The 16969-nt window shown below is 37.1% G+C and overlaps 1 protein-coding gene across 2 annotated transcripts in view; it reads right to left on the bottom strand.

The window, feature by feature from the left end:
• Positions 1–16969, bottom strand: part of BAZ1A (bromodomain adjacent to zinc finger domain 1A) — a 116929-nt gene that overhangs the window by 33833 nt on the left and 66127 nt on the right. The window contains exons 6-13 of one of the 2 annotated variants that reach the window (XM_010334953.3): positions 16289–16423; positions 14543–14642; positions 13363–13529; positions 10650–10745; positions 9732–9870; positions 8368–8514; positions 2126–2221; positions 1777–2001 (exon numbers count right to left, since the gene is read on the bottom strand). In XM_010334953.3, coding sequence (XP_010333255.3) covers positions 1777–2001; positions 2126–2221; positions 8368–8514; positions 9732–9870; positions 10650–10745; positions 13363–13529; positions 14543–14642; positions 16289–16423 — 1105 coding nt within the window. The remainder of the gene's footprint in view (positions 1–1776; positions 2002–2125; positions 2222–8367; positions 8515–9731; positions 9871–10649; positions 10746–13362; positions 13530–14542; positions 14643–16288; positions 16424–16969) is intronic. The other variant, XM_039469143.2, reaches the window with a different exon arrangement.

Below are 16969 nucleotides of genomic sequence, written 5' to 3' on the forward strand. Positions count from 1 at the left end.
TTCTGTATTATCAATCAATACAAATGAATTGTATTTGAAATTTTAAAATTTGTGGCTTAATTCGAAAATGCCTAATAAAGAATAGGGAGTCAAACATATCAATGACATGTCTTCAGAAAAAAGCACCTATGGGCCAGGCGCAGTGGCTCACACCTGTAACCCCAGCACTTTGGGAGGCTAAGGCTGGCAGGTCACCCGAGATCGGGAGTTCGAGAATAGCCTGGCCAACATGGTGAAACCAGGTCTCTACTAAAAATGCAAAAATTAGCTGGATGTGGTGACACATGCCTGTAGTCCCAGCTACTAGGAAGGCTGAGGCTGGAGAATCACTTGAACCCAGGACAGGAGGTGAAGGTTGCGGTGAGCTGAGATCACATCACTGCATTCCAGCCAGGGTGACTAAGTGAGACTCTGTCTCTCTCTCTCAAAAAAAAAAAAAAAAAAAAAAAAAAGCAACTTTGAATCCAATTTAACAGCTATTGATACATGAGGCATTTTAAATACTAGACTACTTCAGTAAACATGAGAAATTTTGTAATTACAAAGAATTATTTTTCAAGTTTTAATTAATTTATTTATTAGAGATGGAGTCTTGTTCTGTCAACCAGGCTGGAGTACAGTGGCACCATCGGGGCTCACTGCAACCTCTGTCTCCTGAGTTCAAGCGATTCTCCTGCCTCAGCCTCCTGATTAGCTGGGATTACATACAGGTGCACAGCACCACACCCAGCTAATTTTTATATTTTTAGTACAGATGGGGTTTCACCATGTTGGCCAAGCTGGTCTCAAACTCCTGACCTCAGGTGATCTGCCTGCCTTGGCCTCTCAATGTGCTGGAATTACAGCCATGAACCACTGTACCCATCCCTCAAATTTTAATTTTTCGGCTAAGTAATTGAAGTTCAAATCAATACTAAATTATTATCACATCAATTAAAAAAAAATGACAACAGGTAAATTGCTACTTGTCAATGAGTACACAAAAAAACCACCATAAATTATAAACACTGTTAGGAATTAAGGTATTCTACTTTATTGTTCTCTGAAGTATACTAAATTAAACTCTATACTTCTATATGCAATTTAATAAAAAAGGAAATGAAAAATAGCTTCGTCTTAACCTTATATACTGTTTCTCATGCCTCAAGTGAATGGCAGGATTTAGCAGCCATTTAGATTTAAACTTCTGATATACTAGTGAATATAAGAGAAAGCTAATTTTCTAGCAAATTCTCACCCTTTTAAACTCAGTAGATGTAGAAGACTAATTATACGTTTAAAAATATTAGAAAATCCAAATAAAGACAATCATAAGTAATTAAAGTTAATAAATAACAACAGGCTTGGCGTGGTGGCTCATGCCTGTAACCTCAGAACTTTGAGAGGTTAAGATGGGCAGATCATGAGGTCAGGAGTTCGAGACCAGTCTGGCCAACATGGTGAAACCCTATCTCTTCTAAAAATACAAAAATTAGCCAGGCATGGTGGTGGGCACCTATAATCCCAGCTACTCAGGAGGCTGAGGCAGGAAAATCATTTGAACCTGGGAGGCAGAGCTTGCAGTGAGCCGAGACTGTGCCATTGCACTCTAGCCTGGGCAACACAGCAAGACTATCTTTTTTTAAAAAAAAAAAAGACTAGTAACAATAGTTTGCTTTCTCTCCTTCTCTTTTAATACTAATTTATCATGTACAATTTCTCATCAGTTCCTTAGTTTTCTGGGCGTAAGAAGATAGGAGTAGGGAGGATATACAAATTCCAACTTGCAAAGCTTACCTGGTGTCAAATCATACACTGAAGTGCTTGACAGTTTCTTCAGTAGACTGGGATTGCTCAAACGAAGCTCCATACAAGCATCATCTGTAGCATCAAATCCTCCTCGTTTTTGATATCTGTACTTTGCATTTGCTGATGTTACATCAGCACCTGAAGCTAAGATGTGAAGTCTGAGGATTTCTGAAAGAGTGCAGCTATCAAGATCCAGACTTTTCAAACTGCAGCCTATAGTTGTTAAAAATGAAATAGTCATTTAGAATATAAACAATAAATACTAAGGAATGTAAATGTACCTTTATAAAATTAAAAATAAAAAGCCAAACAAAAAAAAAACGAAACCCACACATACCCTGGTGTAACTGTGGCCATGCAGCTGCCAAAGATGCAACTGCAGACAGTGCAGATTTTGTGGGGTCTGCATCTTCATCCAAAGCCTCTGTTAAATCTTTAAGGAAATAAATACTTTATTCTAGTGCAAATCAAAGCTTGAATATTTGGGAATAATGCCCGTTTTAAGTGATGAAAGAAACAGCAAACAGCTTAACATTCAAAACCTCAAAGGAATAAACACTAGGTACAAGCATTATTCACAATCTGCCTCATCGCCACCTATAGCTATAAATCCTAAATCATCCACTACACACTGACATTTTCGTAACTTAACAGAAAAGACAATTTCCAAATTACCAATCACATGTAAACAAACATCCCCCCAAAAGATAAAATGCACTTTAGAATTAAAAACAAATCCTCTCATTCAATATAACCTTAGAAAAGTCTACTGTGAAATTTGGAATCTATTTAAAGATACCCCAATCTTTTATGAGGTTTTTTTTTTTTTTTTTTTTTTTGAGACAGAGTCTCGCTCTGTCACCCAGGCTGGGGTGCAGTGGCACAATCTTGGCTCACTGCAACCTCTGCCTGCAGGGTTCAAGCAATTCTCCTGTCTCAGCCTCCCGAGTACCTGGGAATAGAGGCGTGCGGCACCACGCATGGCTAATTTTTGTATTTTTAGTAGAGACGGGGTTTCACCTTTTTGGTCAGGGTGGTTCCAAACTCCTGACCTCAGGTGATCAACGTACTTCGGCCTCCCCCTGTCTCTACTAAAAAGTGCTGCCCTGCCCTTTTATTAATATTTTCAGATTAAGTCATAACAAAGTATAGGTTGTAGTCATCACAAAATCATCACAGAAAATGAGCTAAAAGAACTTAAAGATGGCACCACTATCACTTAACTATTGATTTATCTTCATTAAAATTTCACATTTTTATTTTGAAAAATTTCCAATCTAACAATCAATAGAGGCTAGGCGCCATGGCTCATGCCTATAATTCCAGCACTTTGGGAGGGTGAGACGGGCTGATCACCTGAGGTCAGAAGTTTGAGACCCACCTGGCCAACATGGTAAAAACCCCGTCTCTACTAAAATACAAAAATTAGCTGGGAGTGGTGGTGCATGTCTGTATCCCAGCTACCTGGGAGGCTGAAACATTAGAATTGCTTAAACCTGGGAGGCACAGGTTGTGGTGAGCTGAGATCTCACCACTGCACTCCAGCATGGGTGATGGAGCAAGACTCTGTCTCGAAAACAAAAACAAAAAAAAACAAAAAGGAAGATTTCCCTGAATTTTTTTTTTTTTTTTTTTTTGAGACGGAGTTTCGCTCTCGTTACCCAGTCTGGAGTGCAATGGCGCAATCTCGGCTCACCGCAACCTCCGTCTCCTGGGTTCAGGCAATTCTCCTGCCTCAGCCTCCTGAGTAGCTGGGATTACAGGCACGCGCCACCATGCCCAGCTAATTTTTTGTATTTTTAGTAGAGATGGGGTTTCACTATGTTGACCAGGATGGTCTCGATCTCTTGACCTTGTGATCCACCCGCCTCGGCCTCCCAAAGTGCTGGGATTACAGGCTTGAGCCACCGCGCCCGGCCGATTTCCCTGAATTTTTAAAATAAACTGCTTTAGCTTTGAAACAGTTCTTGGCTTACAACAAATAGGACTAAACAATAAATGTATTGGTACAAATGTATGCCAAACATTAGTATATCCAATTATTCCTAATTATAATATATAGATTGATGAAAGTTTCAAGCTATGAAAAACCCTTCTGTTACATCACAGTACAGTGTACGCAGATTCAGACTAAGAGTCAGATAATGTGTATTCTAGTCTTAGCTATGCTAGTGCCTAGTAATGTACCCTTGAGACAAGTCACTCAATCCGGCCTTCATTTTCCTTTTTCTTTTTGAGACAGGGTCTGACTCTGTCACCCAGGCTGGAGTGCAGTGCTGCGATCTCAGCTCATCACAACCTCTGCCTTCATGGCTCAAGCCATCCTTCTACCTTGGCTTCCCCAGTAGCTGAGACTAAAGGCCCATGCCACCATGCCCACCTAAGTTTTGTACTTTTTGTAGGGATGGGTTTTACCAGATTGCCCAGGCTAGTCTCAAATTCCTGAGCTCAACTGATCTGCCTGCCCTGGCTTCCTGAAGTGTTGGGATTACAGGTGTGAGCCACCCTGCTCAGCCCATTTTTCTTAAAGGAATTAGTCTAGATCCGAAGTTCTCAAGTTCTTCAATAAAAAATATTTATTGAAAGTTCAATATAAGAGATTTCTTGTTAAAGTGAGATATGGAGATGAGAATTCTGCCTTTTCATCTTTCCAGCTCTCTTGCAGTGGCACTGAACAATTTCTGAACAACTTATAGGATGCCTTGGATTAGAGTTGGAAAATCAATAGGTTAATCTGCTTCTGTGGTTCTTTAGCCTTCTGCTATATGACTCCCCTACCAAAGTCCACAGTCTGACAAAATTAACCTTAGAGAACAGTCCTTTACTAAAGGAAAAAAGCAGCTCTGTGATCATATCTGATTACAATCATCAACAATTTCATGGCATTTATTACATAGGGCCACACAGGAGAAGCTAACTATAAAATTTACATACATGCCAAAAGTCATTCCTACCAGACTTAATCTAGCCCAAATGACACATATCACACTTTTCTGTAGCAGGAAAATACTAGACCTAAAATTTCCTCAATGTTCATTCTCCACATAAAGCCAAACAAACTTAATTAATGAGCACTCCAAAATTAACAACAGTCCTAGATACAAAGTAAAAGTGTTTTGGCTCTCTTCCTGCAGCAATCACTACATTCAACCTCTACCATCTATAGAAAGTTATAATTTCCTAGGACAAAGGCTATAAAAAGGCCTTTCAGAAATGAAAAACCAATGAAATCTATTTTTAATTGTGTTAAAGTAAAATATATTAAAATATATTCTTTAGCTCTTTATCATATGGCATTCTTAAGAAACTATAAATATCACGCTAGGATTTGCTTAGTGTGACAGTCACTTGGGTATATCACACCAAGAGAATAAAGCTAAACTGTAACCAGTGTTTTATGACTATTTGCAACAGATACATTTATTATCATCATAATCTAGAATTAGGAGATTATAATTCTAACACTAGACAATGATACTACAACAAATACACAAAACTATTCTATATAAAGAGGATGCTCTTGTTCCCATACTTTGAAGGGCTTTTTAGTTCACGATATAAAACTAAAGAGAGGAACTGATGTATTATATATAAGATTTTTAAATTGCTAGTCAAAATCTCTCAAGTTTGATATAAAAACAGGGAGACCAAGGGCCAAAGAAATTAGATTTTCTCAAAGACATAATTTTACAGGCAATGCCAGAGAAACATATATTCAAAATTTCAACTTCTTTACCATATTATGAAGCAATATAACACAGTTGTAATGAGTCTCTAGGCTTGAACTTGTATCCCAACATTTCCTTATTAGCCATGTTTTTTCAAACTAAGCCTTTCTTTATATGTAAAATGCAGAAAATAATACCTACCACACAAGAGTACTGTAGTATGAAAATTAAATGAAATAATGTGCAGTCTCTTACATCACTTATTAGCTACGTGATCTTTACCAACCATGTAAAATGTGGCCAATAAATAATAGGGAAGTGAGAAAAGAGTGAAAAATGCCAGACTTACATTTTTTTTCTCCCTAACATTTAAATAAGTATTTTCTTTTTAAAAATTTCTCCTCTGTCCCAGGATGGCGTACAGTGGCACAATCACAGATCACTGCAGCCTCAAACTCCCAGGCTGAAGCAATCCTCTCCCCTCAGCCTCCCAAGTAGCTGGGGCTATAGGCATGCACCACTACACCTGGCTTTTATTGATTGATTCATTGAGTGAGACAGAGTCTCCCTCTATTGCCCAGACTGGAGTGCAGTGTCCCGATCTTGGATCACTGCAGCCTCTGCCTCCTGGGTTCAAGGATTCTCCTGCCACAGCTTATCAAGTAGCTAGGATTACAGGCCTGCACCACTATACCTAGCTAATTTTTGTATTTTTAGTAGAGATGGGGTTTCACCATGTTGGTCAGGATGGCCTTAAACTCCTGACCTCAAGTGATCCTCAGCCTCCCAAAATGCTGGGATTACAGGCATGAGCCACCATGCCCAGCTTTGTTTTATTTTTTGTAGAGACGGGGTCTCACTTTGTTGCCCAGGCTAAGTATTTTTAAACAGAGCATTAAAACTTTTATTTAGTGGCTAATACTTAGAGAGATATATCTTATATTTATACGTAGTCCTATATAGAGAATAGTTATTAAAAAACTCACAGATCAATCATGAAAGTGTAATGGTTGGGCAGGGTGCAGTGGCTCACACCTGTAATCCCAGCTCTTTGGGAGGCCAAGGTGGGCCGATCACAAGGGCAAGAGTTTGAAACCAGCCTGACTAACATGGTGAAACCCTCTCTCTATTAAAAATAAAAAAATTAGTTGAGTGTGGTAGTGCACACTTGTAATCCCAACTACTTAGGAGGCTGAGGCAGGAGAATTGCTTGAACCCGGGAGGTAGACGTTGCAGTGAGCCGAGATCATGCCACTGCACTCCAGCCTGGGTGACAGAGTGAGACTTGGTCTCCAAAAAAAAAAAAAAAAAAAAAAAGTGTAATGGCAATTCAAATGCCAACCATTGCTTATATATTTTTCCTCCATACTAGCTAATTTTCCCATACCGTTTCCTTTTTACTCCACTTTCATCTTCCAAAACTACAAAATTCATTTGTTTCAAATCTGGAATTAAATACAGCTTCATGTCTTGTACTGTTAGAATTTGATCAATAACCCTATAACGTCCTTGGCCATTAATAAATATAATAGCTAAAAGAATTATCATTTAATTGACTGAATTACCTGAGATGACAATAGGGGTCATCTTATTTTATATTGCTTAATATGGTCTTAATAAGGGACCTATGGTGGTTAGCACTCAAGCTAGAGAATATATTTTGCTTAAACTCAGGTTGTAAAATCAAAAGGCAACAAACATCGGATGCATACTCATCAATATCATGTTGCTTCAGAGACCAGGCATAAAGGAAGATGAGCTTGAATTATCAAAAGCCAACAAAACTATCTGACTGGAAGAATGTCCCATCTTTTTGTACCAATATTCTCTCATGAAGATGTCTCCTAACAGTTCTTTCTTATTGTGAATTTTTATGCAACAGACTCAAGTATTGTTTAATCAAGTTTCTGGTCCTAAATCTCATATATGGTAAAGTTCAGGGTATTATTCAGGAGGCCAAATCAATCTCTTAATAGAAATGCTCAAAATTTCCTCTCACGAGGTAAACAAAATTATGAACATACTGTTTTAAAAATATAAAAGGTCTTTCCCCAAGAATTATTCCTAGACTAACATGTACAATACACTGACTCCGGATATTTAAGTGTACAGAACTTAAAAGCAAATTATCCAGTTCAAACTAATAAGTAAAAGAGTAAAATTTTACTTAACTCTGATATAAAAACTGTCAGATCTAAACTGAAATCAGCAGTAGTATTTTCATTCTAAAGTATTAATTACAATTAAAGTATTTCCTGGCCAGGTGCAGTGGCTCATGCCTGTAATCCCAGCACTTCGGGAGGCCGAGGTGGGTAGATCACATGAGGTCAGGAATTTGAGACCAGCCTGGCCAACACAGTGAAACCCTGTCTCTATTAACAAAATACAAAAATTAGCCTGGCGTGGTGGCAGGCATCTGTAATCCCAGCTACTTGGGAGGCTGAGGCAGGAGAATCGCTTGAACCCAGGAGGCAGAGGTTGCAGTGGGCCAAGACTGTGCCACTGCACTCCAGCCTGGTGACAGAGCGAAACTCTATCTCCAAAAAATAGTATATCCTTAGGTGGGGTTAAAAAAAAAAATCAGTGTTATAATGCTATTTAGCAGAATCTCTTGTAATTGCAGATACTGGTCAATGAAATCTCTAATGCTCCTAAATCATAGGAAAAGTCTAAAGGAATAAAAGTAAGATAGATTAAGGGAAAATATCTTTAAGGTTGTCAGACACAGGTTATATTAAAACAGAATTTTTATAAAATAATCTGTATGTTGTTAGCATACGATTCAACATTAGGTAACCTGAATAACTATATTTTATAAGCATAAAAGCCAACTTAATTTAAAAATAGCTTTAAAAATTAGTTTCACTACAAAGCTACAATGGTTCAATCAGCAATAACGTTGAACTCTGACCTTTGGTGTCAGCGTCAGTTAGTTGCTCTTTGGCTACCTCTTCTTCTTCTTCAGCTATCGCCTGGAAGATTGCAGTCAGGAAGAAAAAAAGCAATTCACACAGTGGGCCTTCACTGTCATTTCCTACAAGAGCTTCCTCTAATACTTCTGCGAATAAAATGTTTAAAACGAATTTAAAGTTCTGTTCACGTACAGAAAAACAACTCTACTGAAATAATAAACATTTAATCAACGATCGTATGTGCAACTATTTTCTTAAGCATCCATTTATGAAAGTATAGCCAAGGATTATCCAAGCCAAAATAAGAAACAATTTATAATGATTATAATAAAATCATAAGCCAAAATCACCTCATTCAAGTAAGTCAAAACAGCCTCAAAAGATCAACATATTTCATCTAAATTTAAATTTAAGGTAGGAATTAAGGATCATTTTTAAGATCATAATTTTATTCTAATCTGAATAACAATGCAAATATTTGTTATTGTGCCACTGTTCTTGAGGGCTACGTGCAAAGAGTGCATAGGAGAGGTCATTATCAACATTAGGTTTTAATCCTAATATTGTATCTAAGTCATAAATAAATGTTTCTTATCAAATTCATTTTGCCTAAACTTCTTACCTAAACCAGCACTGTTTAGACCTCCTTGATCTATAAGGCACAATGATTCTTGCCTCATCATTTATTTCTCATAAGGAGAAATAAAAGAATTTGAAAGCCCTCCTAAAGAATATGCTTTTATTAAAATAAGAGTGGCATTATAATTCTCTATTTCAAAGACTCCAATGGATTTTAAGAAAATTATTTTACCATGTGACAGCCAAAAATTCAAAATTTGATCCAAATCTCTCCTTATAGTAAACCCTATTATAAATGTTTATACAAAGTAAAAGTACATAAGTACACAGGCCGAAGAGAATTACAAAAATGGTAGGCAATAACCTGCCTGCAAACACACATATACCACTCCCTGCTCAAGAAGTGGAACCTATTCCACCCACCACCCCACTGAATCCCAAGGTGGCCTTTCACTGCTCTGACCAATGGAATATAGCAGAAGTAAGGCTGTGCCAATTCCAGACCCAGGCTTTAGGAGGGCTAGCAGTTTCTGCTTCTTGCTTCTTAGAGCCCTCAGGTGCCACATTAAGTATGAGATACTCTGATGAAATGAGAGGCCACATGAAAAGGACCAACCCACCAGAACCATGCGAGAAGAAGCTATTTTGAACACCTAGTCAGACAAGCCTTCAGAGAGATTCCAACTCCAGTGACCCCACAGAACTTTAAGAGATGGCTTGTTTTTTTAAAGGCATTAATTTTAGGATGAACTATAACATAGCAATAGCTAACTAGAGCACTTGCCTAGGGTCACTCCATCAGGAAACTCATCTTGAAGATCAAAAAGTTCCCCAAATGCATTAAGGAACTCCAAAACCATCAGAGCATCACCAAAGATTTCAGGAGGTAGTCTAGTTTTCACTGGTGTTGGTTCTGGAAGTTCCTGAAAGAGTAAACAATTTATATAATTATTTGAACCCAAGAACAGGAAAACTTAAAAGGTAGAGATGACATACTTTTTAACCTAACTATTAAGAATTATTCTTTGTAGGCTACTGGTTCTCAACCCTGGCTATTTATCACAATTGACTTTGAAATTTCTAAAATTATGGTTGTCCTGAACTGATTCCAACTTTACTAAGTCACAGTTCCTGAGAAGGGATTGGGAGAAAGGAACATTTTCCTCCCTCAAACTAAGAACATAACTTTAGGCTGAGGTGTATTTCTGACTATATTTCCTAGTAAGAGTCTCTTAACCCACATTCTGAAGTAAAATCAGCTGAAATCTACCTTCAATGTAGTATCTCCTTATGATTTGGAACATAATCTACCATCTACTGATTTAGAAATTGTCCTTTATATATCAAGTTGAGTGAGTTTGATTTGGACACTTGACGCCATTTCTGGAAATAGGCAGAGTCCTTACCTAGCAATCAAGCTAAATGCATGCCTGGCAACAGTGGTTTCTGGATGATTAAGGATCACACAAACTGACCAATTATTTCTACAGAATATGAATCATTATCAAAGCTTATTATAAAACACAAACAATGCTACCTTGGAATTCTAAGTGTGAACATATGCTTAACTAGCTATTTCTTCTCCTTTAAATTAAAAAAAAAAAAAAGAGGCTGCTATTAAATAAAAGAATGATTTCATCAGCAAAGCCACATATGGCATATAAAACCTATGTGTGCCAAACATCACATAACATGTTTATACCTTAAGGTCATCACATTCCATATCTTCTCTAGGTTTACTCCACTGTTTTAAGTATTCCACATATTTTCGCTTTTCTTCACGTAACTTCTCTCTTTCCTAAAAATTTTTAAAAGTTAGTAACAATTCATGTAAGAAATTTATATGGCAGCATCAGCATCTCCTGAGAACCTGTTAGAAATGCAAATACTTGGACCTTACCCCAGACCTACTGAAGCAGTAACTATGAGGTTAGGATGTAGAAACTGGTATTCTAGCAAGCCTCTCTGGTGGTTTTTTAATACATGCTAAAGTTTTAGAAGTACTGATTAAAATAATACCTATTAAAATAATGCTGTAAAGACTGAAAATGGGCTGAGTGCAGTGGCTCACACCTGTAATCCCAGCACTTTGGGATGCAGAGGCAGGTGGATCACTTGAAGTCAGAAGTTCAAGACCAGTCTGACCAACATGGCAAAACTCCATCTCTACTAAAAATACAAATATGTAAGAGCTGGGCATGGTAGCACCCACCTGCTGTTCCAGCTACTCAGGAGGCTGAGATAGGAGGATCACTTAAACCCAGGAGGAGGTGGTTGTGGTGAGCTGAGATCGCGCCACTACCCTCCAGCCTAGGCAGCTCTATACTTTCCTTCTACTCCAAATCAATAAGATCCTGACAAAATAAATTGTTAGACTACCTAAAGTAAAACTCCCCCTTATATCTGTAATACATTTATTATTTTCAAGATTTCAGTTGAATCCTAGAGACACAAAGAGGGAACAATATTTAAAAGCAACAATATTAGAATAGATGGACTTCTCTTGTAATTCAGGTTATTTCTCTTCCTCACTGGTCTTCTGAAACCCTTACTTTTTGATTCTGGTATTTGGAAAAAAATGCAAGATTAACTGCTAAGTGTCTTTAATAAAGCAGTGTAAATAAAATACTATTTTCCATTAAGTATATTTAATATGTTATGTTATTCTCTTCTTTGAAATGAGGAACACAGAGGTAAACAGATTTTAATATAAAATGCCTAGTTACAGAATTTACTGTGATTTGAATAGTTTGTTTAAGTAAGTTATCCACCCCCAACCTCAGAAATAATTCTTATACGATCTAGTAAGATTAGAATTCTAATTCATTGTTGCTAACATTGTAAGAACATGGTTGGAAAATACTTCATTATGTATATGTATACAAAGTTTTAAAAATATCCTTACCCTTTGATTTATTCTACTTCTACAAATTTATCCTGGGACATAGTCCAAAAAAGAAGACTTTATTCAGAAATTTGAACAGAGCAGTATCATTTATAAGCAAAAAATCATAAAGCACCTAGCTGTAACTGTTTAAGTTATACAGTCATTAAAAATTCCACTTAAGATTATGTTTATGATCATGTTAGATGAAAAAAATATAAAATTTTAAATGGTGAACAATCCATGTTTTCAAGGCACAGAATAAAGACTAGAAATAAATGAATCAAAGTGTTAATTCTATCCCTGGCCAGGCATGGTGGCTCATGCCTGTAACCCTAGCAATTTGGGAGGTTGAGGCATGCGGGTCTCTTGAGGTCAGAATTCTGAGACCAGCCTGGCCACCATGGTGAAACCCCGTCTCTACTAAAAATACAAAAATTAGCCTGGTGTGGTAGTGGGCACCTCTAATCCCAGCTACTCAAGAAGCTGAGGCAGGAGAATTGCTTGAACCTGGGAGGTAGAGGTTGCAGTGAGCACACATCAAGCCACTGCACTTGAGCCTGGGTGACAGAGTGATACTTCACCTCAAAAAAAAAAAAGTGTTAATTCTATCTCTAAATGTTACCATCAGATTTCAGGTGATTTTTCTGTCCTCTACATTTTCTGGAGTGAACTTATATTAGACCTACACCACCTCAATGGCCTATTTGAAAAACATTCAAGGGACACTACAGACAACTAAAATGAGCACAGCATGATCCTCTAAGGCTACTTGTGAATATCCCAAGAAATCTGAAAATGACTGACTTTGGAGGAAACCAGCTATAGAATTCTATAAGGAACATGTACCACTGAAGACCACAATCAAAGATTTGCTGAAATACTATTATACACCTTACTTTTCAAATATGACAAGAACACAGTAACACATTCTTGTTCTAAAATGTATTTTCTTTTTATTTGTTTATTTATTTTTGAGATGGAGTCTCATTCTGCTGCCCAGGCTGGAGTGCAATGGCACGATCTCAGCTCACTGCAACCTCTACCTCCCATGTTCAAGTGATTCTCCTGCCTCAGTCTCATGAGTAGCTGGGATTATAGGCGAACACAACCATGCCTGGCTAATTTTTGTATTTTTAGTAGAGAAAGGGTTTCACCATGCTGGCAAGGCTGCTCCTGAACTCCTGATCTTGTGATCCATCTGCCTGGCCTATTTTATTTTTCAAACTGTGTAATTTACCTCTTAAAGTTTTACATATAAACTTTTTACATATATCATTTTCCCTAAATTCGGGAAGTCTAAACAATGAAATCATGTAGAACTGCATTCTAAAAGAGGTTTTAAGTGAGGTGTAAAGGCATGTTAAATTTTCCAAAGCAAAACGGAGATAAACCAATATTGTTTATCAGCTTTCTGTGAACATTCATAAATGTGAATGAAAGTAGTAAAAGCATTTGAAAATCAACCATGGATGCAGATATGTAATGTTACCATATATACAGAATATAGCTAACATACTCCAATGAATACCTTTTCTCTTTCTACTTTAAGCCTTTCTTTTTCTTCTTTTTTCTTTAATCTCTCCTCTTCAACAATTTTTTTCAATTCTTCCCTCTTTTTCTCTTTATCTTCTTTTTCTTTTTTCTTCGCTTCTAAGGCATCTGCTTTTTCTCTTTTTAATTTAGCCTTTTCAAAAGCTGTGGAGAAAAATCAAACTTAGAACTATATACAGACAAAAAAATAACAGTTGGCTTTTTTAATATACATATATAACAGAATCCTTGAAATAGTTTAGTAGACTCTTAAAATTCCTATAGGGAGCGAGCAGGTGATTAAAATAGGAAAAGCAAACTGGGTAAGTTTAAGACAAACTACAGTACTAGGACAAACATATCCCTGCCTTTGAAAGCCCTAATACCCAAAGTGTGATCTGAAGACCAGCAGCAAGGTCATCATCACCCTGTTAAAAATGCAGAATCTCATATTTCCCACCAGATCTACTAATTTAGAATCTTCATTTTAACAAGATCCCCAAGTGATTCATATGTATATTCGAGTTTGGGAAGAAACGTTTTAAAAGGCTGTATGAATCAAATATAATAGCCCCAGTTTGCAACCCCTGGAAACTCAAACTTCTGCTTAATCTACCACTAAGCAATTTAATAGGGAATATACTAGACCATGAAATATCATTTTAAGAGATGAAGCAGTCTAATTTGTAAAACAAGCAAACAAACAAATAAACAATAGTTATCTGATAGAAAAAATAACTGCACCTCAAAACAATAAACCAGTCTGGGCATGGTGGCTTGAGTGTGGTGGCTCACGCCATAATCCCAGCATTTTGGGAGGCCGAGGTGGGTGGATCACCAAGTTAGGAGATTGAGACCACCCTGGTCAACATCGTGAAACCCCGTCTCTACTAAAAAAAATACAAAAAAAAGTAAGCTGGGCATGATGGTGTGTGCCTGTAATCCCAGCTACTCCAGAGGCTGAGGCAAGAGAATCGCTTGAACCAGGGAGGTGGAGGTTGCAGTGAGCCAAGATCAAGCTACAGCATTCCAGCCAGGCAACCAAGCAAGACTCCATCTCAAAAAAATAAAATAAAATAAACGAGAAACATGCCATGTCAGAAACATCCCCCAATCAGGCACAGAGAAATATTCTTTCTTATTCCTAATCAGTTTTTGGAAAGAATGTTAAAACTCACCCAGTGACTTCATTTCTTCTTGTTTCAAAAGTTTATCTCTTTCTTTAGTAGCTTTGTTCCTATAACTTGCAAGAATCTGTTTATTAGCAATATTGTCCTCCTAAAAAACAAACCAAAATAGTATGCCTGGTTCTTATAGTAATAAGAAGAAAAAAATTTAAAACTTTCACCAATTACATTTTCTTTATACTAAAATGATTTTCTTTTTTTTTTTAAGACAGAATCTCGCTTTACCCTCCAGGCTGGAGTGCAGTGGTGTGATCTCAGCTTTCTGCAACCTCCGCCTCCTACGCTCAAGTGATTCTTCTGTCTCAGCCTCCCAAGTAGCTAGGATTACAGGCATGTGCCACCACACCCAGCTAAATTTTTTTTAATTTTTAGTAGAGATGGGGTTTTGCCGTGTTGGCCAGGCTGGTCTTGAACTCCTGACCTCAAGTGCTCTGCTCACCTCAGCCTCCCAAAGCAAGCCACCGTGCTCAGTCTAAAATGAGTTTTTATTCTAAAGTATAACTGGGCCAGGTACAGGCGGCTCACGCTTGTAATCTTAGAATTTTGGGTGCCGAGGTGGAAAGATGACTTGAGGTCAGGCGTTCAAGACAAGCCTCGCCAATATGGTGAAACCCCATCTCTACTAAAAATGCAAAAATTAGCCAGCCATGGTGGCACACACCTGTAGTCCCAGTTACTCAGGAGGCTGAGGCAGAAAAACTGCTTCAACCCAGGAGGTGGAGGTTGCAGTGAGCTAAGATCATGCCACTACATTTTAGCATGGGTGACTGAGTTGAGACTCCATCTCAAAAAAAAAAAAAACTGAACTATTAATAACTCTAATCTTAGTAATAAACAGAACATGAGTTAACTGTGTAGATCTATAAATTATTACAAGTATATCTTAGGAAAAAATGGCAATATATAGAAAAAGCCTTAAAAATACATTAGAAAAGCAAACAAAAAACTTTAAACTTTCAGTTTCCTTTACAAACTGGATGGTATAAATATCAAATAAAAAAGATGCAGAAAAAGACATACCAGAAAAGTTCTTGTGGTCAATGTTAAACAATGTCAGATTTTTATTTATTTTTTATTTCTTCTAAGAATAATGTCTCTAACCTAATTAATTTGTATAGTTTTGAAAAAATTTTTAGACTAAGTCTTGGCTTTGCTGCCCAGGCTAAAGGGCAGTGTGGTGTGATCTTGGCTCACAGCAACCTCAGCCTCTGCCTCCCAGCTTTGAGCAATTCTTGTGCCTCAGGCTCCTGTATTTTGAGTAGAGACAGGGTTTTGCCATGTCGGACAGGCAGTCTGGAACTCCTGGACTCAAATGTCCACCAACCTCAGTCTCCCAAAGTGCTGGGATTACTGGCAAGAGCCACTGTGCCCAGCTGCATTATTGTTTTTTTAAAGTCCCCTATAACTTCCTCCAGTCAGAATTTATTGCTCTTTATTTTACTCTTCAATCCCATAGTTTATTCCCTGATTTACATTTCAGTAATTGCTTATAGGCTTGCTTCCACTTTAGTATAAAATCCCTATGGTATGAAGGTCATATCTAATTTACACTTGAAACCTCTACAAGCTTCACTACTGAGCAGTTATCAACATACAGTACATACTCACATATTTTTTGGCGAGGTATTGGGTTTCTTCTTCTAAGCTATGAATGTGAGGGGAGACACACATACTTCTTGATTCTGAATACTGTTTTATTAACAGTGAAAATGTAGTTTTAATTAATTCTCTACTTACCAGACTAATAGGTATTCGTTTGGGAGGTCTCCCTCTTCGTCTGTTAGCAGGACTGAAGATAAATGTGGGTGGATCGTCAGGGAAGAAATAAGAAAAATCTTGTTCTGCTATTTTGTACATTGAAAGAGATGATTCCTTAATAAAACAAAGTCATAGGGTACAATAATAACACATTAGTAAACAATATACAGATATGCCCTAACACGTCATATGGCCACTATTAATGCTGTTAAAAGATCAGGATAAAAACATTAGAATTTTATGCATTATTGTGTAGTAAAGTACATTTTAGTTGTTTTAACCAATTCTTCCTTCATAATGTAATTAATTAGCCTTACCAGAAAAACCACAATTCAGTAATTACCAAAAAATACCTCAAGAATGGTTGTACAGTTTCCTGTATTTCAAAATTACATTTATATTACTCAATAATCTGTTTTGCTCTGACTAATTTTGTCTGAGATTTGCTATGTAAATGAATAATCAATCTATATATTTAACAGTAAAAATGCACTGTATTAACCCGATAAATTTTTCTTAACCACTTCCCAAATGCTGAACATTCATTTAGATTTTCCTCCCATGGTAGAGTAATAACCTAAATACTTAATGTATCAAATTTCCCATTACATCCTTCTAGTCTTGATAAAAGCAGAAATATCTGCAAATTCCTAAAATATT

Source organism: Saimiri boliviensis, chromosome 2 (assembly GCF_048565385.1).
Source record: "Saimiri boliviensis isolate mSaiBol1 chromosome 2, mSaiBol1.pri, whole genome shotgun sequence".
Classification (NCBI taxonomy): domain Eukaryota; kingdom Metazoa; phylum Chordata; class Mammalia; order Primates; family Cebidae; genus Saimiri; species Saimiri boliviensis.